The 21,599-nt window shown below is 52.5% G+C and overlaps 6 protein-coding genes across 6 annotated transcripts; 3 read left to right on the forward strand and 3 right to left on the reverse strand.

The window, feature by feature from the left end:
• Positions 1-285: 285 nt before the first annotated feature.
• On the reverse strand, positions 286-2,495 carry J4E86_008845 (uncharacterized protein; the record flags this gene model as incomplete). Its single annotated transcript, XM_051449354.1, has 6 exons — positions 286-432; positions 486-599; positions 654-1,709; positions 1,764-2,030; positions 2,079-2,338; positions 2,402-2,495. 6 exons carry the CDS (start codon positions 2,493-2,495, stop codon positions 286-288), a joined length of 1,938 nt encoding a protein of 645 aa, XP_051299773.1.
• Positions 2,496-2,764: 269 nt separating this feature from the next.
• On the reverse strand, positions 2,765-4,650 carry J4E86_008846 (uncharacterized protein; the record flags this gene model as incomplete). Its single annotated transcript, XM_051449355.1, has 3 exons — positions 2,765-3,907; positions 4,036-4,472; positions 4,524-4,650. The coding sequence occupies 3 exons, from the start codon at positions 4,648-4,650 to the stop codon at positions 2,765-2,767; spliced, it is 1,707 nt and encodes a 568-aa protein (XP_051299774.1).
• Positions 4,651-7,048: 2,398 nt separating this feature from the next.
• On the forward strand, positions 7,049-8,709 carry J4E86_008847 (uncharacterized protein; the record flags this gene model as incomplete). Its single annotated transcript, XM_051449356.1, has 2 exons — positions 7,049-7,217; positions 7,274-8,709. The coding sequence occupies 2 exons, from the start codon at positions 7,049-7,051 to the stop codon at positions 8,707-8,709; spliced, it is 1,605 nt and encodes a 534-aa protein (XP_051299775.1).
• Positions 8,710-11,575: 2,866 nt separating this feature from the next.
• Positions 11,576-16,150, reverse strand: J4E86_008848 (uncharacterized protein; the record flags this gene model as incomplete). The annotated part of the gene is made up of 1 exon (XM_051449357.1): positions 11,576-16,150. The coding sequence occupies one exon, from the start codon at positions 16,148-16,150 to the stop codon at positions 11,576-11,578; it is 4,575 nt and encodes a 1,524-aa protein (XP_051299776.1).
• Positions 16,151-16,459: 309 nt separating this feature from the next.
• J4E86_008849 (uncharacterized protein) lies at positions 16,460-19,683 on the forward strand (the record flags this gene model as incomplete). The annotated part of the gene is made up of 2 exons (XM_051449358.1): positions 16,460-16,486; positions 16,588-19,683. The coding sequence occupies 2 exons, from the start codon at positions 16,460-16,462 to the stop codon at positions 19,681-19,683; spliced, it is 3,123 nt and encodes a 1,040-aa protein (XP_051299777.1).
• Positions 19,684-20,534: 851 nt separating this feature from the next.
• Positions 20,535-21,456, forward strand: J4E86_008850 (uncharacterized protein; the record flags this gene model as incomplete). The annotated part of the gene is made up of 2 exons (XM_051449359.1): positions 20,535-20,700; positions 20,780-21,456. The coding sequence occupies 2 exons, from the start codon at positions 20,535-20,537 to the stop codon at positions 21,454-21,456; spliced, it is 843 nt and encodes a 280-aa protein (XP_051299778.1).
• Between the last annotated feature and the right edge of the window lie 143 nt (positions 21,457-21,599).

The following is a 21,599-nucleotide window of genomic DNA, read 5'->3' on the forward strand; positions in this document are numbered from 1 at the left end:
GCTGGCATTCTCATGCTCAGACATCACCGTCCTTGTCATATGTGTAGAGTGATCTCAGAATGCTCTCCTATCAGCACGCTCAATGAGCGCAGCTAAGGGAACATTTCCACAATAAGCTGGTGATTGAAGTTCGACGAAGCTACGTTGTAGTTCTGAGTAGTTGTACATGGTAAAGCAAACGACTGTTATTATACTTTGAATTACTACTCGCCATATTCAATACAGGTGCGCAATCGCTCAAAGGATGCATCGCCAGGTGTACACAGACAGACATGGCACGCGCCATCACTGCTCTCGGGCTTCAAAGTCCTCAGATCTCCTGGGGTATTCTTCTGAGGGCTGTGGCGCAATATTCTCAACTTCGGCTTTAGCTTCTTCCCAAGCCGCCTTGTTTCGTTTCGCCCAATCGATATGACATTGAGCGAACTCCATCTGCAGTTGTTCTTAGCGGCTTTCAAGAGCACTAGGTAAAGACCGAGACATACCATGTAACGCCGTAAATCGTCCTCCTTTTCGCTCTGGAATCGTCGCAGGTCCTTCATCACACCCGCACTTGCGTCTTTGGTGTCTTTCTCGGCCACAGTCAGCGCTTGTTCGAGCTGCGTAATGGTCAGTATCTCCAAGTGTCTTCACAAATGACATATTAAGCCTACCTGTACCATACTATCCCGTGTCTTGCCGATCTGATCTCTTCGAGTCTTTTCAGGATCTACGTCTGCCATACCCCTGAAAGCATGTGTAATGGACCCAAACAGCTTGTTGGTGACGAAATTCCCACTTGCAGTCTTCTTGTGCGGGCTACTAGGCGGTGACTGATTATCAGGTGCGCCCTGTGCGCTGGATGGTGTGTCGCCATGTGTAGGTGGGAAGTCGGAATCAATCGACGCCCTATCCTCGTCCGATCTACGTGGTTGCTCCGCCTCGCCGATGCTTCGGTGTGAGCTGTTGGATGCAGCGCGACTTCGGGCAGGTTGATGGCCGACGCCACTCAGATGTTGTTCTAATCGTTTCGACTCTGCTTCACTGCGTTCGAGGGATTCGAGTAGATTGCGCTTCTTCTCAAGTTCGTCCTTTGTCATGTCCTCCTGTATCCGCTTGAGCACTCGATATCTCAAGGTAGAACGTACGATGCCGGCAAATTGCGCGCTCTCACGCATAGGCTCCGAGAAGCCTGCGCTGAGAGACGAAGAGAGTTCGGTCGTCGCAATGTACGTAGAGTCGACAGCTTGTCCCGTCTTTTCAATGGCTGCAGCGAGAGACTGCGTCTGTTCAGATAGCGAAAAGGCATTGAATCGAGCGCCAAGATCTGCCATGTCCTCTCCCCAATTGCCCAGGTGCATGAGCAGTCGTCTGTTGACCTTCTCCATTGGTCCTTGCAGCAGGTGTTCTAGGTCTTTGGACGAGTTCTCGAAGCTAACAAAGTATGGATCCAACTCCTCTTCCGACATATTGCGCGTCTCAGGAGGGAAACGACCGAAAATGGCAGGACCCGGTGTCGTATGCGCGGCTGCTGAAGGTAGGGCTGCGTTGTTGGCTGGTGAGACAGGAGTACCCGAGCTAGATATGGTACCGCCTGACTTCAATTTTGCGGAAGACGAGGGGACTGGAAGGTAGCTGTGGGCTTGGGAAGGGTTCGCGGCATCGAGCGGAGGTGCTTTGAGGATCTGTTTGGGGATATTGGAAACAGGCGGGCTGTTGAGTACGTCTGCCTACAGAAGCAAGTCAGTTGAAGGGGTTGGTATCTACAAGAGAACGAAGCCTACCCAACTTGTGTAGGGATCGAGGAACCGCCAGAAGACGCCATCTTGTAGTATATCCTGCATCTTCCTACACCTGTTAAGGAAGACAGCCAGCATGCGCTTCCGCAGCTCTATTATACCGGCATCCTCCTTCGCCTTTGTCGGCTTGGCGGCGTAGTCGGCCATGGTATGCTTCTCGGGGATGGGAGGTACGATGAGCGTGGGGTGAAGTCTGACCAGTTCGGCGCGCAGGGATGCAAATTCAGAGTATCGGCGCTTGACTTCGAGGCCCTGTTCATGTGTCAGCTGCGCGGCTCCCCAGCAGCCTGGCTAACATACACCGCAGTTGATGGTGTACTGGATGTAGTTCACACCGTCCTTGCCCGCGCTCGTGATCAAGACGAGTTGCTCGGGGTGCTCGTACAGCCATTGTTCCACGCGCGCATCGTACCCGCCCTTCTTAGGCGCCTTTGGGTCTGCGTGGTCTTGGTCCTGCTCGTTGTAGTCGACGTCGCTCATGTCGCGCTGAGAGACATACTCGGGCGATTCTTGTGCGGGCGACGAAGCCTCCGAGGGCGGCGTCGCGGGGCGGTACGGCACTTGATCATGTCAGCTAGTGATGCTGGCGGTTGCTTCAGACAGTAGGTAGGTAGAAGCCTTACGGGCAGCGGGCGACGCTAGCCCAGGAATATCGGACGTGTTGGAGTCATGGCGGGCAAAGGATCCATACGGATTGTTGTCCTCGTCGTCCCACATGTCGGTGGTGGTGGTGTAGTCGTCGCGCTCACTGGGGGTAACAATGGTAGCGCCTGTTGGTACAACGAGCAGAGTCAGGCAGCACCAAGCGTCGACGTTGAGATGTTTGCCTTGGACATGGTGAAGCTCCCACACTCTCCCGGCAGTGGCAGTGACGTTGCGCGTGGTCCAAGCTTGTCGACCAGCCACACCTGCATGTACGACGCCCCGCCACGTCACGTTACACTTGGCCACAGCCTCCAGCGCTTACTCACAGCTATGTCATGGAATTAACAGACAAACCCTTTGCTATCCGCAGCGCCGTGCTGCGTCCCATGCACTTCTTCGCCTTCCCGTACGCCCGTGATAGTTCCTACATTCTCGTCGTCGAAGAAACCTTCGTTCGCTGCCAACGCTTCAAACCCCAGCTCTCCCCCTGCCCCTCGAGGCACCATTTTCACCGGCCAGATGAGGCACAAGCTGTAATAAACCAAGCCGCCCATGAACAGAGATAGTAGAAAGCCAAGCTTGTACATATTCTTGCTAGCCTCGGCGACAGAATCAGCATCCAAAGACCCTGCGACGCCATGGACCGTGAAGGCAACCCCAGCTGTCCACGCAGCCAGCATGCGCATATTCCAGCCTTTGCAGTACGAGTACGGGCTTTCGGATGCAGTCGTGTACAATGAGGGAACATGCAAGTTACCCTTTCGAACGAGCCAGTAGTCGACAATCATGCACGCGCAGATCGGCATCAGAAATACAGTGTAACTTCCGAGGAATGTCAAGAACGCAGTCGCCGAGGCGATAATCTTCCATGGAACAAGTAAGGGTGCCAGAATTGCGCAGAGTACCTGGCCCCGCACAATGGTCAACCATCGAGGGAAGATTCCTGTAAGATCGGCACCAACGGGAAGCGAGTTGCTTCCTGCATTGGTGACAAGTACAGCGAGCATCATACCGAAAGACGCAAATACTATCCCTGCTCTAGCTCCAGCAGTCCAATATTGATCCAAGATGGCGTCGTAGAGATCCCATACGTTCCAATAGCTTTGGCCAAGGACTTGTGTAGCGGCTGCAGTCGTTGCGGTACTCAGGAACATGACCAGTACTTTACTGGTAAGAATACCGAAGCCCTGGCTCCATGTCACATCGCCGTAGGAATGTCCGTATCGCGCTATATCAGGCTGATTGATAAGCACTGGCGCCAGAGCGCCCATAACGGAATTGATGGCTTGTATCATGGGCCAGATCAGAGCTGAGCCCGAGAGCTGAGTCTGCTTGGTCGTGTACGTAAAACTTCCAATTTTGCCCCCATTGGCACTGATTACCCAAGCGAGCACCCCGAAGAGTGCAATCGTTGTATAGATAGCTTTGACAACAAAGAGGTGTCGAAGTACCGTGGGATGAATGAACATGACTGGTAGTTGCGCCTAAAGATGAGTTTACGAAGTCAGTATTTGTCTCACATACAGTTCGTACATGGATATCACTAACCTATTAATTTTAGCATACTCAGTCGGCCTTGGACTTGAACGAGAGAAAGGTGGACATTACCTACCATCCAAAACAAGAAGAAGCTCAGCAAATCTCTACTCGTGATCCCCGCACTCTCTGGGAGGCGGTTTGGTATATCATTGTAACCCTTTCCAAATATACCCCGCATGAACACCGACGTGATACGGCCTCCATAGTAGGTCTGCGTCGCAAAATAAATGATTGCAACCACAGCTCGTACGACGATATACAAACTCGCTCCCCTGACGCCAGCAGCTGCGCGGACATACACAGGGAAGCCAAGAAAGTACTTGACAGCGCCGCGACTATTGAGCACAACCAGAACGGTGAGAATGGCGGAGCCGATGATAGCAGCAATCATGCCGTGCCACCAGAGTAAACCGATTGAGACAAGAGATGCGCCGAGGTTGTACGAGGATGGACTGAATGTCATGGTCAGATAGTATGCAAAGTAATGTTGCCAGCGCCATCTCCGATCTTCTGCATTGTGTTAACTTTTGGAGATGCTGAAAGATGCATTTCAAGGCTTACCAGGAGGACTGGGAAGGAGGTCTTTGTTATAACGTACTTCGCCTTGATCGCTGGTATCTTGCGCTATGACTTTGAGGGTTTTTGGAGAACTCAAAACATCCTTGCCTTGTTGCAGAAGGCGAGACATGACCGCGCAGGAATACTCACGCCTGAGCAAATACCAATTCGAGCCTCGGTTGTTCGGCGGGAGGTGATTGCCAGGCTATAAACATCTTGATCGCCTCTACAAATTGCGCATCTCGTCATTGCGGCAGACAAATATTCCTATCAGCCATCTATCTATGCAAGGTTTCGCAATGCTGGGAAAACGGCAGATCTTCGATGATAAGACGATAACGCGTCGGGAGGAAAGAAGCCGACGGGCAAAAAGATCAAGAATGAGGCTAGTGCGTTGACCTGTCCAAAAAGGTGATAGTGTACCTGAGTAAAGACTCAACAGGTTTTCACGGGCACGGGCATATCCAGCGAATACGACAGGTTCTCTGCATCTGGGATTTCGATTCTAGCGACTGCATGTGTCCTTTAAGACCATGCGGCGTCCCCACGACTGGTTTGCCAGGTTGCCCAGGTGGCACGTGTAGTAAGAAATCGGCGCACCCAAATGCATGATCTGGGTACGTTTGGAGGGCTGTTATACCTTCTAGCCCATGATCCGCGTGGCCAAATAATCATTTCGATCCAGATCCATAGGTACGAAGAGATCTATGAACAACCAGTCTTCGACCCAAACTTATAAGGAAAAGTCTCGCGATAGTGTTTCGCAATGTCCCTGCGTGTCGCAACCCACACATGTTCCTTCCTTGAAATATAGTTCATGAAGTTTCTCAGACTCTCCGACCTTCCTGGCTTACCAGCTATTCTAGAATGCAAAGGGATGGTCATCATCTTACCGCCTTCTCTGTATAAGCAGTCAAACGTATCCTTGAGATACTGCTCGTACACTGCACCTGCTGAGCTTACGAAACCAGGGAGCATGTGAAACTTTCCGTCGTTGCCTAAATCATGTTACTAGATCAAATCGGCCATGTTGTCATGTAGAGATGCGGCTTACAATCGTAGTTGTACGGCATCATCAACAGGCCCTCTTTCTCCGATTCAGGCAGTTGCTTCTCCCAGGGAAGATCGATCCAATATGGCGAGTCTTCATTATAAACTTCCGATGTGTAGAGCATTTTGTGACCCATTTCTTTCCACATGATTGGGAGCAGGCTGGCTGTATTTGGCGTGCCTCGGCCGAAGTATGCTCCTACCGGAAATTCGCCTGTATGCGCGTCAGTATTGAACAAGATGTTTGGCATCGGGTAGGACGTACCAGTTGCCGCTTCCAAGGCTTTGCATGTCTTCTTGATATACGCCTTATCGTCTTCAAGTGAATAGTCCCATATGTCTAGCCATCTATACCCATGAGCCCCAATTTCATGGCCGTCTCTTACGCAAGCTTTTGCAAACGTAGGATTTCTCTCCATGGCCACTGCAATGGCCCACAGGGTCATGTTCCAGCCGAACTCCTTCATAAGGCGTAGTATCCGCCAAGCGCCGCACCTGCTACCATATTCGTAGTCTTGCTGCAGAGGTAGACGTACGAAGTCAGTGTATGTCTCAAATGCAGTTAGTACAGCCAGAACTTACCTCGCCGTTCAAATGGCGCTGTTCCCTGCCACCGCCCGAAGGGCCTTTCTCCCACAGGTAGGGTTCGCTAATGCCATCGCCATCCATGGGGTTTCTCTCGCCACCTTCTTCATAGTTAAGTACAAAGGAAACTGCTATGCGGGCGCCGTTTGGCCATTGTGCGTCATGACCATCTTCGCCAAAACCTATAATAGTGATCAGTATGAGGAGAACTGCAGATTGTGTGGTAGCGCACCTTCAAAGTCTCTGGGGAGTTGAAGAGACTCTTCGACGTGAACCATGACAGATAGATATTCGATATCACGGTCACGAACACAATACAAGAGGAAGAGTAAACGTAGATTCAACGCATGCTACCTGCGTAGGATTTTAGATCGGTGTCAATACGTACAAGTCGCAAGGCTATCCACAGTTGAGCCAGCCAGGAACGACTTAACAATCTTTTGACTGCACGTCAAGTCCGTTCCTTTTCACCTGTCAATTTCTTATCAGCAGTTTCTTACCAATCACAACACAGAAAAGTTATCAGGTACAAGGCGCGCTGTTCGTTGTTTGCTGATCGGAAGTGACTCTCCCGACGATCGACCTCGGGAATAAGCGTTCCGCCTGCCCCGCTTTACTGTTATCTTTCCTTCGAGGCTTCCACTACACAATCTTGCAAGCATTCAGACGGCTGAACATATCGGCAAGTACGTATCAGTGGCTGGTAGGCTACAAATGAACATTTGTCACAAGGTGTTAAAGTCATGGCAGATCAACAAGTGCCGCTGTGGGTCTGCACCAGGCCTGCCAGTATGAATAACCGAGTGCCCCTGGCAATTCAGTGTATGACGAACATGTAGCATCGGCAAACGATCGCGATCTGATTACTTGAAAGCGTTGCGGTTTCACCAGAGATGTCGGTTTTCTCGCTAGATACCAGCCATGACAACCCTGTCACGACAGAAACTCTCGAGGCGCTATGCTCTCAGCTTGGGGTCAGCATCGATGAGAAAGAGAAACAGGACTATCGACGCTTACTTGCCGCATTTCACGATGCAAGTGAACTACTAATGGCTATGGACGGTAGGACATAGTGGTTCACGTCGCGAGTCATGACGGAAGCTGACATTGATGTATAGACTATGTCCCCCCAGTCGATGAGGAACGCTTTGCCAGAGAAGATGTTCATTTCCCGCAAGCATCTGAGAATTCTCATGGTGCATGGGCGTGGAAGTGCAGAATCGTTGACAAGGAAGCTAAGAGCGACGGTAAACTTTACGGCAAAACGTTCGCTTTGAAGGACAACATTGCCGTCAAGGGCGTACCAATGCTACTGGGTACGAACTTCGTCAAAGGCTATGTTCCGAATGTTGATGCAGCTGTCACTACACGAATCCTAGCAGCTGGCGGTGAAATCCTCGGAAAAGCAGTCTGTGAGAACTTGTGCCATTCTGCAACAAGCCACTCTTCGAGTACTGGAGTGGTGGAAAATCCGTTCGCAAAAGGCTATAGCGCTGGAGGAAGCTCGAGCGGCTCAGCTGTTCTTGTGGCATTGGGCGAGGTCGATGGGTCAATTGGCGCAGATCAGGGTGGTAGTATCCGTGTGCCAGCCGCCAACTGTGGTATTGTTGGCCTAAAGCCTACCTTTGGCCTTGTGCCATACACCGGATGTGGAAGTAACGAGCCTACTAACGACCACATTGGTCCAATGACACGGACAGTATTGGAGAACGCTGTACTTCTCGAAGCTATTGCCGGAACGGACAATATTGACGATCGTTCTTTCGCTGCACCTCACCCATCCAAGATACCTATTTACAGTTCCATCAGGAATACTCCAATGCACAAACCCTTGGAAGGCAAGCAATTCGCTATAATTACTGAGTCGCTCTCTACACCAGCCTTGGATCCACGAGTGATCCAAATCTTTCGCACCGCAGTCACCAAGTACGAAGACCTTGGTGCCACAGTCACCGAGATCTCGATACCGCTGCACTCAAAAGGAGCAGCGATATGGAATGGCATATCGAAAATCGGTGGATTTCTCGGGAAAACCACAGGCTCGTTCGGGCGTCGCGGACACCAGATGCTCGAGCTGAACTCATTGCTGCATCCCATGAGCCAGGACAACTGGAACGAAGCATATGCATCTACGAAGAACATCTACCTCAACGGTCTGTACGCTACACAAAAATTTCCCAACCTCCTCGCGAAAGCGACGAATCTATCAAGACAGCTTCGTGATGCTTACGACGCGGCTCTGGCACAGTACGATATATTGTTGACACCTACACTACCGTATGTAGCAACGAGTCATGCGAGCTTTGATGCAACACCACTCGAACAGATTGGAAAGCAGATCGGCTTGACTTCCAACACGGCGCCGTTCAATCAGAGTGGGCATCCAGTGTTGGCGATGCCGATTGGTATGTTGCCAGTCACGGAAGGCCCTGGAGTGGAAAAGGGAGTCGTTTTACCGGTTAGCATGCAGGTCATTGGAAAATGGTGGGATGAAGTGGGTGTTTATGAAGCGGCGTTCGCGTGGGAGAGGGCAAGTAGCTGGAGGGGTATGTGACGAACGAAGTTTTATGTAAGACCATAACGTCGCTCGCGCTCGAATTTAACGCTGAAAGGTGTTCAAGGTGATTTGTCACCGTGACAACACAACAACGTCTTCTTTGATCCTGTTCCCATGGTCTCTTCTGTCGCCGCTCACTTCAACCTCTCCACCTCCACCATCATGTCTCTCTTTTAATTGCACATCTTCTCCAACTTCATCTGGCCTCTGCAGACCTCTATCTTCAATGAAGAAGCACCCAAGTAAACATAATCCCATGAATGGTACATTCACGATGAAGACCGTCCGACTCGCTGTTGCGTACGCCTGCAGAATCTGCAGTATTTGCCGTGGGCTCAGGGAGTTGAAGTCGGTTGTGTCGTATGAAGAGAGCGATAATGAGCGGAATTCTGCTGGCATTGCACTATGCAAAGAGTTTTGCAATGCAGCAGCGGAGATTGCAAGACCCACAGCACCGCCGAGACTGCGAATGAAGTTGCGGTTCGAGATGACGACTGCACGCTGGGCTTTAGTACAGTGGGCTTGTATTGCAACCAATGTGGGCTGAAAAACGGCACCAATCCCTAATCCCTGGACGACAAGTATGACAACCATAGCCCAAATTGGCGTGGAGAGATTGAACATGCATGTCAACCCTACGCCCAATGTCCAAAGGAAGAAGCCTAGCCAGATTACCTCGCCATAGCGTTCTCTACGGGATATGTATTGACCGGATAGGATGGAGGAAACCATCTGTGAGGCGGTCATAGGCAGCATTAGGGAGGCTGACATAAGAGGCGCGAGGAGGCGGGCGTTTTGGAAAAAGAGAGGTAGATAGTAGGTTTGCGAGTAGGCTACAACTCCGAAGAGGAAATTTTGGAGAAGCATGATGGAAACCGGGCCAGATTTGAAGAGAGATACTATTCGAATCAGAGATGGTCCACAGCTGGAGTATGTTCGGTTGCGGGATAAGTAAAACTCACGTGGCATCATGGGCAGTATAGCGACGCTGTGCTCGATGTAGACAAAAGCTGCGATGCAGCATCCTCCAATGGCCAGCATGGAGACAACCATTGGAGATGCCCAGGCAAAGTAATCGCCGCCACCTGCAATAGGAATGAGCAGCAGTATCAACCCTGCACTTCCGAAGAGGATGCCTCCATAGTCGATCCTTTTCAAAACCAATTTCATATCCGCTCTCGGTTGATCCTTGGGTGTAGGCAGCACCAGAAGACACAACACCCCGCAAGCCGCCGAAATCGGGCTGACGAACCAGAAGAAGCCTCTCCAGGTACTATGTTGCACGAAAGCTGCGGCGATGAAAGGTCCAGTCATGTTGCCAAGTCCCACGCATGCGCCTATCAAGCCTTGCCATTTCCCGCGTTCTTTCAAGGTCACTATATCGGAGACGATCATGGCTGAGAGGGACGCTATACCGCCATTTGCCACACCTGATAGACCGCGGAAGACGTACAACATCGTGGCATCGCGCGAGAGGCCACAGAGAAGGTCGGAGACGGTGAGAAGCGCGAGGGCGGAAAGAAGAACGGATTTTCTACCTAGATTCATTATAAGTCATTTCCTGGTGGTTTACACAGGCTAGTGGACGTACCAAACATGTCGCTCATCCTCCCATACAACACTTGAAAGATTGTATTCGCTATCAGAGCGCTTGTGCCAGCCCAACTGATGGTGTCTTCAGCATTAAGATCCCGCCCTATCGTGGGCAAGGCAACTCCGATACCAGTTTGGTCGACGAAGCAGATGAAATGCGATATCGCAAGGGCCGAAAATACAACGAGGAGCTTCTTTCGCTGAAGTAAATTGGATTGATCAAAGACGGCCGCTTCGGCCGCATGTTGGCGAGCCTCCATGGTGTGGGAGTAAAGAGATCTGACGGCGTTGCCCGGGGAATGTGTTGACGTTGATTCGGTTGCAAGACCTTTCGTATTGTTGTCTTGCCGCTCCGATGAGACATTTGCAGGTTTCAGTCAGCACTGCCCTGAGAGAGGTGCTTGTTGTGAAGACTTTTGTGCGCGTGAAGTGATCCAGTGCGAAGCTTGAAGAAAACATGGTTCATGCAACCCAATTGGGTCTCATACCGTAATCGCGATGCGAGATATCCGAACTTTGCTAGGCGCTTTGGGGATAGTCACGCGATCCCTCGGTCTTGGTTGGATGCACGGAGACGCTGTCAATCGAGGGGGCTTGTTGTCATTACAGTTAGAAGTCGGGGAAAGGGGGTCAAGATCCATAAATTGCGATGTTGCTACTGGGCCAGTAAACCTCAACAATCAGGTCCTGCAGGTCCAACATACTCTTGTAGCGAATGCGACCATTCTGGGTACTTGGAGCAAATCACATGGTGATGAATCTTAAGATCGTTTCGATGTAATTTTGGTTTAGACCAGAAGATAGACCATGGCAACAGGAGCACGCTGGGGCTGAACAAGCAGTCGTATACATGGTTCTATCCTACACTAAGCACGAACTTCCAGATGCTCATGTCGCATCGCTAACGTAAAAAGATAGGAATTCCTCTGATAAAGATGGAAAGCATAAAGACCAGCGTGAGATCGCACTTTACTTTCCCATGTGTTGTGGTAAAAGCGAGTGACAGGCATGCACGAGGTATGAAAAGACAAAGCAGCCGGAAGGCGCCGCGAGCGCCCTGAGCAAAACTGTCCTTGGATAAGAAATCACCCATTTCTCAAAAACGCCGCTAAACGGGACCCTTAACTGACTCTTAGGAAAGAAGCCTACAAGGCTGAAGCTACGGTACAATGTAAAGAATCTAATCCGTATTGTGTGGTTGTAACTATACACATTGTACCCAGGTGTATTCGAAACAACCGAAAGAACTTTGAAAGAATAATTCACTACCTCAGCCACGAGCGCGGCCGCTGCGTCGGACAGTACCATTGGTGGCAGAAGTGGGTGAGGAGGTCGCAGCAGCGCCATTGACCTTGTCTTTGTTTGCTTTGGTTCTAGTCGTGCTCCTCGCGGACTTGGGCGGTGTGGCTTCTTTGATCAGATTGGCAGCTCTGCGTTTTTGGATGACTGGTAATGAATTAACGCCGTTCGTGTTAGCAGCACCCTTTCCGCGTGTTCTTTTTGCTGGCGCAGGTTCGGGCTCGGGCTCGGGCTCGGGCTCTGAAGACGATCCTGGGTCTGAAAGTTCAGAGTCTTCTGCTTTATCTCCGTGCTCTTTCTCAGCCGCTACTTCTGCGTCGTTCATAGCCACATCTACTTCCGCAGCAGGAGTAGATTTGTCTTCTTGTTCTGCATCCGATGCATCGCTCTCTTCTTCAGCTTCTTCTTGGATATCTTCAGCAACACCTCCTGCGCCTTCTTCATCGCTTGATACCTCAACATAGCTCTTGTGTGCAATGCTCCGTCGATCGCTCTTTCTTCGTGGTCCACTAGATGGCGGAACACCGCCCTCAACATCGCTCGCACCATCATCGTCACCAGCTCTCCTCTTCTTCTTCGGTGTCTTAACGGGTCGCTCAGTCTTGGCCTTCTTATTCTTGATAGATCGGTCGCCCTTGATCTTCTTACGTGGCTTCTCCATACCATCTGAGGCCTTACGCTTCTTGCTTCGAATAGCTTTTCGCACGAGTACATCAAGTTCGTCGACGAGGTCTTCCCCAATCCATGTCTTCTTGGCAATCTCTTGCGCCCGATCGTGACTCTCAAGAGGCCGGAAGATACCGGAGGGTAATTTCGTTTTCCCTGGCCATGATTGCATTGTCCAGTTGTTCTGCTCTTCCCACGAACGAATCAGAGCCTGCGCTAGATCTGACAAGATGTAAAGATTCTCATCAGCCTGGCGTGATGGTGCAATGCCGTCTGCTACGCCCTTGACGCGTTGAGCGACATGAAAGATAAGCGACAGGTTCTCCTCAGTTGCGATACATTTGAGGTAATACAAGATGTACTCTGCCATAAGCTTTAGTGTCTCGTCTTCTGTGTCGAAGTCGGGGTGGTGAGCAAGCAAGCTCAATAACCGAGCGAATACGGTCTCCAATATTGTCTCCTTTCGTGCAGAAAAAGCAGCGCGGCGTGCTCGAATCCAGGTCATGGTGCTGTTCTTGATGGTCTTTTCAGGCTCATGTGCGAGGAAGAAGAGGATGGTATAGAATCGTGGCGGCAACCGGCCCTGACCAAGATATTTCATCAACTTGTTAGCAAAGCTCTGACGCACCTGCGCACAAGGGTCATGTGTAATGAGAGCGAGTTGAACAAAGTCAGCGGGGCTCAAGAAAGCATCTAGGCGCTTGTTGCATGAGAGTTTGAGTAAGGAATTGGCTGCAAGAAGCCGCTGGCGCGATTTGTGTCCTGCTGGGGTGTTGCCATCCGCCGAGCCTTCTCCGCTGTCTTTCACGTAGCGGTTCAGTAGCCTGTACGTGTCTTCTGCAGCATCGTTGAAGTTGGCATCAGACGGCAAGGAGCGTAGCCGGTTCACTAGAATCTTGATCGCCCACGACCTGCCTTGGATTTCGTCATCCGGTATATCCATCCACTCGATATCTGCGTCGGCTAGCATCACATGTGGTTTCTGGAGAACCTCCTTGATAGCAATCTCAACGATGGCATCCATATCATCTTCGCAATCTTGCTGCGCTAGTGATACTAGTTGACTCAGCGCAGCTAATTTGCTAAGCCAGTGAGCCCCAGCGTACTGGAAGCCTTTGATGCTCTTCGTGAGAATTTCCTTCGCATGCATCTCCTTCTTGTCATCACTGTTCATAATGATGGTGATTGCATGCTTTGCCGCTTGCGGAGGTGTACCGTAGAAGGCAAAGTTGAGAAAGCTTTGTACCAACTTTAGGCTGTCCTTTCCGTTCATTGGTATGTCCGTGGGGAACTTCTGTGCAAATGCAGCACAGGCTTTGAGATCGTCTACTGCACCAGGAGGGTTGGGTTTCGTTGCTGTAGGTGCCTCACTTTCAAGTGTTTTACAGAGATCCTTTACGTGGGTGGAGAAAACCTTGGGGTGTTTCGTGGAGATTTCTTTCAACAACTCGTGAGCAGTGGCACCAAGGCCCTTGTCGTTGGTGCGAGTATACTCGATGACAGCTGGTACATGGCTTTTGTTGTAGCACAGTAGGCTAACGCGGTAGAGAAGTGGTGTCAAGGTATCGAGCACTGAAGAGCCTGGCCCCTCCTCAATCCTCTTTCTTAGCTCCTTGATGGACCTAACAACCCGGCGGTAGTCACTCGCTGGATCCACGCAGAACCGGATGAGAGCATAGGTACGGCGATCGTGGGCTTTGGCAAATTTCCATAAATCGTCCCTAACGCGGGTTGGATCGGGAAGTGTCTTCGCGTAGTAGGTGATGAGGCCCTCCAGATTTGTCTTGACATCCTTCTCACACTTTTCTGTGACGCCACCATTGTAGTCTTCGCATAGTTTTAGAAAGTGCTCCATGTACCTAGCACCGGGACCCTGGTTCCCTTGTTTCGCGAAAAAGACCTTCTTGGCTTTCGCCTCCAGCCCGTTGACGAGTACGAGCAGTCTTTCGGTTCGCATCTTATCCAGGCCTGCTTCTGTGTAACCCGGGTCGTTGTTTGTCTGGCTGTCTTTTCCGGTTTGGGAGTTCCCAGCTGGCGGTGCTTTTGCTTTCACGGGTGGATAAGCAAGCGGAAGCAGCGAGTCGTATAGCGCGAGATCGACCTGCACGTTGATTTCGAGGTCGTTCACGTAGCAAGCTTCGAGAATACGGGATGGAATTGGGCCGAGCAGAGCCTTGATGCTGTCATCGCCCTCAGCGATGGCACCAGCAGCTACACCCCATATCTTGCCGAGGAGTCTCATAGACTCGGAATGGATGACGTTTTTCTTGTCCTTTACGCGATCGGCAAGATTGGAGAGAATGGACCCTGCTTCCGCCATACTGCCGTTGCTACCGAGCTTGCGAACGATGTCGATGAAGTCAAAGTGCGCAATCGCTTTGACGGCGGCTAGACGCACCTTCTCGTCGCTATCAATCAAGCATTCACTAAAGTACTTGAGCAGCTTCTGTTCTTCTTCGAGATCGAGACCAATACCACCCGCGGATGTCATCAATATGCGACCGATTCCGGTGGTCCAAGCGGCGCGTATGATGGCAGACTTGTCGTTCTTACGCTGGAGGAAAGAATGATAGGCCACAGGGTATTGCGTGGGGAACGAGTTGATGGAGACTGGCGTGGTGAGATAGTCGAAGGGTCGCGCCGAGTCTGCGCGCGACAGGCTCTGTGAAGGATAGGCCACTGGGTCCATGTCGGGCAGAGGAGGTGGGCCAGCTGCACCAATGCCTGATATCATGTCGCCGAATGTTTCGGTAGCAAGCTGACGGAGCTGCACATTCTCCGTGGCGAGCTCGTCCTGTAGATGCGGGACGATCTCCTGAAGCACGCCAGGACAGCATTTCCATAGCTCGCGCAATAGCCGGTGTGCTTTATGTGCCTCATTGATATCGTCCTCTGAGGGGCCGCGACGAAGGTCGTCGGCACCTTGGTCCTTGGAGTGGGGCTTGTATGTGCTCCCCGAGTTGGTGAAGTCGACAATGACTGAGCTGAAATAGTTGCCGATGAGGCGAGCCATCTTCTCTGGGAAAGCGTTGCAGACATTCTTAGCCATGTTGTAGGCGGGCGGTGCCTCTTTGCGCCGCAGCGTTGATTGCTTGGCGTCGATGTGCAGGCTCTTGTTGGCCCTGGCTGAGGCGGCGAGGGTGAAGGGATCGGCCCAGAGAAACTGGGCGACGACAACGTCGACCACGTCGTGCGTGACTGCCGGGGCCTCGTCTATGATGGTGGAGAGGATCTCGGTCATGTTGTGCTCGACGTTCTTGCTCAGCTCTTGGCCGCTGGACGAGGCAGACAGGACGTCGAAGCAGGTGGTGAAGAGGGCGGCGGTGAGGTGATGGGAGCCCGGGATCTCGTTGATGAGGAGGATGCTCTTCCATTCGGCGAGCGAGCGGAGGATGTACATGTGCTGGCTGTTGTAGGGGTGCGCGGGCTCGGCGAGGAGCGGCAGCAGCTTGAGGATGATGACGGAGAAGATGTCCTTGAGCTTCGAGGCCGGGTAGGGCGCATCGGGCGCAAACAGCTTCAGCATGTCGACGATGCAGCACAGGGTCCACGCGCGGACGCCGTTGTCCTTGTGCTGCACGAGACTGTGGTGGGCCAGCGACTCGGCGACGGGCATGAGCGAGTCGCGGTGTGCCTCTTCCTGGTCTATGGTGCGCAGTTCGTCGAGCAGCGCCTTGAGTCGCGTCAACAGGTCGTTGACGCCAATCTGTTTGCCGGGCCGGCCAACAAGCGGTTGCTTGAACGTGAGCTTCTTCAGGCCCTCGCGTGCCTCGTCGCCGCGTTCCAGCTCTTGCTCTTGCTCCTGCTCCTGCTCCTGCTCCTGCTCGTCTTGCACCGCCTCGGGCGCGGCGGCCGCGCTGCGCCTACTGCGCGGTGCCATATCGCGTGGCTGCGCGTGGGCAGCGGCGTGCAGAGACGAGGTAGTGTGTTTCGGCTGTGGCTGCGGTTGCGCGCGGCAGTGGGGTCGTCGAGTAGCAGCGCGGTGATGGGCATGGGGCGGCGATGTTGAGGCCAACGTGCTTGTGGTCCGACTTTCTGAGCCGCGACGCGCTAACTACGCGACTGACGTCCGCCTGTCGGGACCGTGCTCCACCACCACCGCCCACCACTCCTGTACGCCCCAGCCCGAACACACGCACTCTCCGACACTACCAGCCCCTTGGCCTTGACGCGCATCTGGCCATGTCACATGGAGCGCCAACACACCTTCCTGCAGGTACGCTGTCTGCCCAGACCTCCCCACGTGCGCTGACCCCTCTCTCTCAGTTGAAGCAGCCGTGTGTCCAAGTCCTACAAGCCACGGCCACTCTCTCGCAGAGCCCAAGCGCTCCGAGGGAGCTGATCCACGCCCTCACCCGTCTGCTCACTAACCTCCAATCCATCACCTCCACACCTGGTCTCCTGGACGCTAAACTCACTGAGTACGCTTTCGTCTCTCTATCTCAGGTACTGCGGAATTCCCGACACGTCCCAGTCAGAGCGCTAGAGCTCTGCCTGGAATGCATCTCGACCTTGCTATCTGCTAATTGGGGAGGTGGCCTTGAGCCTGCGCTCTCTGGACAACTCCTCATCCTCTTCACCTTTCTCGCCAAACCTTCATCCGCCGAGAATGGCATCTCGGCCACCTCAGAGGAGCTACAGTCGCTCGCTCTCGGGTGCACATCCGAGTTGATGAGTGCGACGTCTCGTACCAAGCAGGGCAAAGAGGCCATGACGGCTGCGGCTAACATACCTGCCTTGGGCGAGGCTGTACTAGTCATGCTCGAACGTCTCACAGATAGCAACTCGAACACCGTCAAGCTGCAGTCCACTTGCGCCCTCAAACAAACTGTCGGCGCGATTGGCGATGACGATGCTCTTGCCAGCTTTCTGCCCAGGATAGTCTCGTCTTTGGCTAAAGTATTGACTCCCCATAGCAGTGTTCGACCCGGCTTTCGCGTTGTTGAGCAAGGCTTGGAAGTTCTTGCATCACTTCTTGTCCGTTTACTTGGCGATGCCCAGACCAAAGATTTGCCCGAGACACTACTGTCGGATGAGTCTGGCGGATGCACCACAATATCTCGATCACTCGCTTGGCTACAAGCAACTGCAACCCAGATGAAGATTGCGCTTGCCAATATCTTCAGATTGAGGGATCATGATAAGCAAGAGGTACGGCAAGCGCTCTCGAATCTGTGTCTTTGCATCGTAAGGGATTGTCGTACATCACTGTCTCTTTGCACAAGCATGGCTATCGAAACCATGGTCGATCTGGCAGGCCATGAGACCCCGGCCGACACCACTGAGGACAAACTCAAAAGACTGTTATCAGCAGACCAGAATCTCTCCGAACTTTTGCGCGAAAGTTTGCATGGTTGGATCGTCGCCTTGCCTAGATTGATGCGATCAAAAGACGACCGTACCCGCCATAAAATCGTACATCAGATATCAGTCTCGCTTCGCCTGTTCGATGAAGATCCAATGATTCTAGATGAGCGTCTGGCCGATAGTCTTCGGGATGGCGTGTCTGCAGTGTTTATCCATGGCAGGGGGCTCGAAGAAATAAACGACCGCAACACCAGTCTCGTCGCTGGTCGTACGCTGGTATTTAGCTCGACAGAGTCGTCTTCTTTCCCACTAATCAGCATGCAATTCAAAGGCCAGGAAGACATGATGAAGGGGTTTAAAGTATTAGTTCAAGAACTTGCGCGATCCAACTCTGCGTTGGCTGTTGCTCAGGGCCTGACCAATTCCGTCGATCTTGGGGCGCCCGAGATGCGCTTGGCGAGCTTCTGGCTCTCAGTCAATCTAGTAAGAGACATGGCATCAGTCAATCCATCTGTCGATGATTTCATGAATCTGGGAACGCCAAACCCGAGGGAGGAAGTCTTGGATGACTTGTACTCGCATTCTCTGTCATTGCTTAACCAGCGAACTGTGGACACCAACAGCCATTGGCATTTATATGCATTAGCGCTCGAGACGGTAGCTTTGCAGGCGAAGCGGTACAAGACTGAGTTTCGCCCTGAGTTGAGTGAAGTACTTTATCCGGTGCTGCATTATCTTGGCAGTTCCAACAGCGCACTACGCGAACACGCCCTGATTTGTCTCAATATCGTAGCAGGGGCCTCGGGATACAAGGACGCAGGGGAGCTTGTTGTCAGTAATGTCGATTACATTGTCAACGCAATTGGCCTAAAGTTGGCATATGGCGATGTGTCGCCTCAAGCACCACAAGTCCTACTCATGATGATAAGGCTTTGTGGCCCACCTCTCCTACCTTACCTAGATGACTTGGTGGATAGTATTTTCAACGCCTTGGAGAGATATCATGGCTATCCTAAGCTTGTGGAGCTGCTTTTCAACGTCTTGAAAGGCATGACGGAACAAGGTGTCAAAGCACCACAACTTGCCGTGTCAGCCGACAATAAGAAAGAGGAACATGTGCATCTGAAGAGAACGGTCGTCATGAACGATGTCATCGAAGCAATTCAAAAGTTCGAGGTAGAGACACAAGAGCGGGAAGAGGAAGAGAAGCAAGCGTCAAGGGAGGCACTCCCACGAAAGCCCTGGAAAGTCGGAAAGACTTCAGAAGATACCGACTCCAATAGCACGGACGAGGAGAACGGTCGCCCGCCTCCCCCGCACACCGAGGAGTCTTCCCCTCCCGCCCCACGTGCCTTTGCTATTCTCCTCAAAATCTCCGAGTTGACACAGCACTATCTCACCACCATGTCGCCTAACCTCCGGAACTCGCTTCTGTCCCTCCTTCGTACCACTATACCTGCTATTGCAGAACACGAGAACTCACTCCTGCCCCTCATTAATACGCTCTGGCCTGTATTACTACCTCGTCTACAAGATTCGGAAGCATACGTGGTATCAAATGCGCTCGATATTGTAGCATTGATGTGTGAACACGGAAAAGATTTCATGCGAACTAGGATCGATGATGCATGGAACATTACCAGGAAGGTCTACGAACGCACTAGACAGAACGACGACTGCAACAGGAAAGGCAGCTTCCAACCGATGTCGCTAGAGATCAAGGCTATCGGGACTGGCCTGACGAGGCTCGCCGTGGACTCGCAGCCTACGGCCGACTTTTCACCAGTGGAGCTGTACGTTGATACGCCTACACGGATGATCTGGAACAGTCTGACCGCCTTGCTATGCGCCATTGCGAAAAACGTAACGATGCGGGATGAGCGCTTCGAAGAAATGCTGGACATGCTGGACCCTGTGCTAGCGAGAGACGACGTACGCGGAGCGCTGGGTCACAGCAACGCCGACGCGATATGGTTGCGACTATACAAAAAGCGGCAGGGGACTGACAGAGGGAAGCATTCTAGGTCATTTGTATCAACAAAAGCACATGAGGTAGCAGGCAAAATACCCGTAGGCAAGCCCCACTGGCATTTCGTGCAAGCCTAAAGCGAAACGATGTCTGCACAGCCACGGATGTCTATCGAAGAGCTTTCCATTCGGCCAGGCGCAGCAGCAGCAACAGTGCAGTTGACCTGCAGTATTGAAGGATTCCCATGTAACCATACTGTTATCGTATGTATGGAATAATTGGAAGTTCAGATACTTTAGTACTAGTGCAAGCATTTCACCCGTCTGCCCCTCCATCTAGCATCGCATGCTCCTCGTTCTTAAATTTTCAATATGGCCCAGTCACTGTAACTTTGCTACTCCAGTGTCACGCTATAGATTAGCTGTGAAGGGGACTCTTTCTCCGTTACTTATCGCTCACTGTTTGGTGCACTTTTCTATAGATCATGAAAACATAGAAGAGAACCCCAAATTGACAGCATTCTGTACAATACATAACCCAGCTTTCTTCATGGTATCCGCCTCACATTTTGTCCATGTCTGATCACTCGTACATGTTCTCAAGGATGATAAAATGACTTTGCGGTCTTTTTTCCCCGTTCTTTCGCTCAACTTTCAGGACTAATATAGGTATTATACTAGCTGATGTACGCCTTTTGTCACAGCCAGATCTTTGGGTCTTCTGACTGCGCGTTCTTTACATGAAGCAACTCAGATATTCTACGTTGCACGTGTGACCTCGTATAACCACAAAGGTGCAACACGAGGGTCCTTGCAGGGAGTATACCCTAGAGCAGAGGGACAGCAACGTAGTCTATCATACATAAGGTTGACGGCAGGACCGAAGTGAAATTCGTCAAGTGAGTGTTCAAATTGTACAGCGCGCCAAGAATGTCACAAGATGAGACTATTCGGAACCAGCCCGGGCCCCACAGACCAAGCTCAAGACCATGGCTACCAGCAACGCCGACTGTGACCAGCAAACCCACATCACCGCACTAAATCCAAACACACTGAACCCAAACACACTGCAATACGGCATCATCTCCAGGCGCACAGCACGTACTATCGTCTACGTCCCAACAACACCACAAGGCGCGAAGATGCCACCAGCCCGTAGGCACTCCCGTCGCGCTCAAGCGCGTCGCAAACCACACGTAGGCGGCCACGACGCAGTGCACTAACAAGCTACCAGCGACCCGCGCCGTCTCGTCCAAAGAGCTCCCTCCTTCGGTCGAAGGCGCCTACTACCGCAAATGCATCGACCTCCGCCGCCGCATAACCGACATTGAAGAGAACAACGACGGCACGCGCCTGCGCATCACACGCCTGAACCGCGGCATCCAGAAGATGCGCCTCGAGCGCGCATTCCTGCTCGAGCAGCTGAACAAGCACATGGAGTACAATGTCGACGACAGCGATCGCAGCAGCAGCCCACCGCCCACCCCAACCGATAAGCCCTTGAGGAGCAAAAGGAGCCACAACAGGAAGGGCACGCCTCCTCTTGGTGGCAGCGCCGAGGGCCGACTGGGACTGGGCCCCCTGCCGCATGCCATCAACCCTATGAGCAGTGCGCAGAGTACACCAGACCCGTCGGGACGGCCCCAGAACAGCTACTTCGGTGCCATTGGCGCTGCCACGACGACCAGTCCACACACCGCTGTCAACGGCGCACCTCCTACACTTCCTCCCCTGCACGCGCTCCCGCCGCTGCACGCACAGCAGCCGCAACAGCAGCCACCCCCTCAGCGCGCCTACTTCGACCCGGCTTACGATGAACAGCGCCCGCCCGCGACCGACGCTGCGCCCCCTCCACCGCACAACGGTGATACCGACATGACAGATGCAGCTTTCACAGCCGTCAACCGCTAAGACTGCGAAGCCGCGCAGCCCCTTTTGACGGCAAGCGAGAACAGATGACAGTAACCAGAAACACCATGGGAGGGCAGCGAGGCGTTTGGGCTTCTCAGAGTTCTAGGTAGGGGGGGGGGGGGGGGGGGGGGGGGGGGGGTTTT

This window comes from Alternaria arbusti, assembly GCF_024043155.1.
Source record: "Alternaria arbusti strain BMP 1465 chromosome Unknown scaffold_14, whole genome shotgun sequence".
NCBI lineage: Eukaryota > Fungi > Ascomycota > Dothideomycetes > Pleosporales > Pleosporaceae > Alternaria > Alternaria arbusti.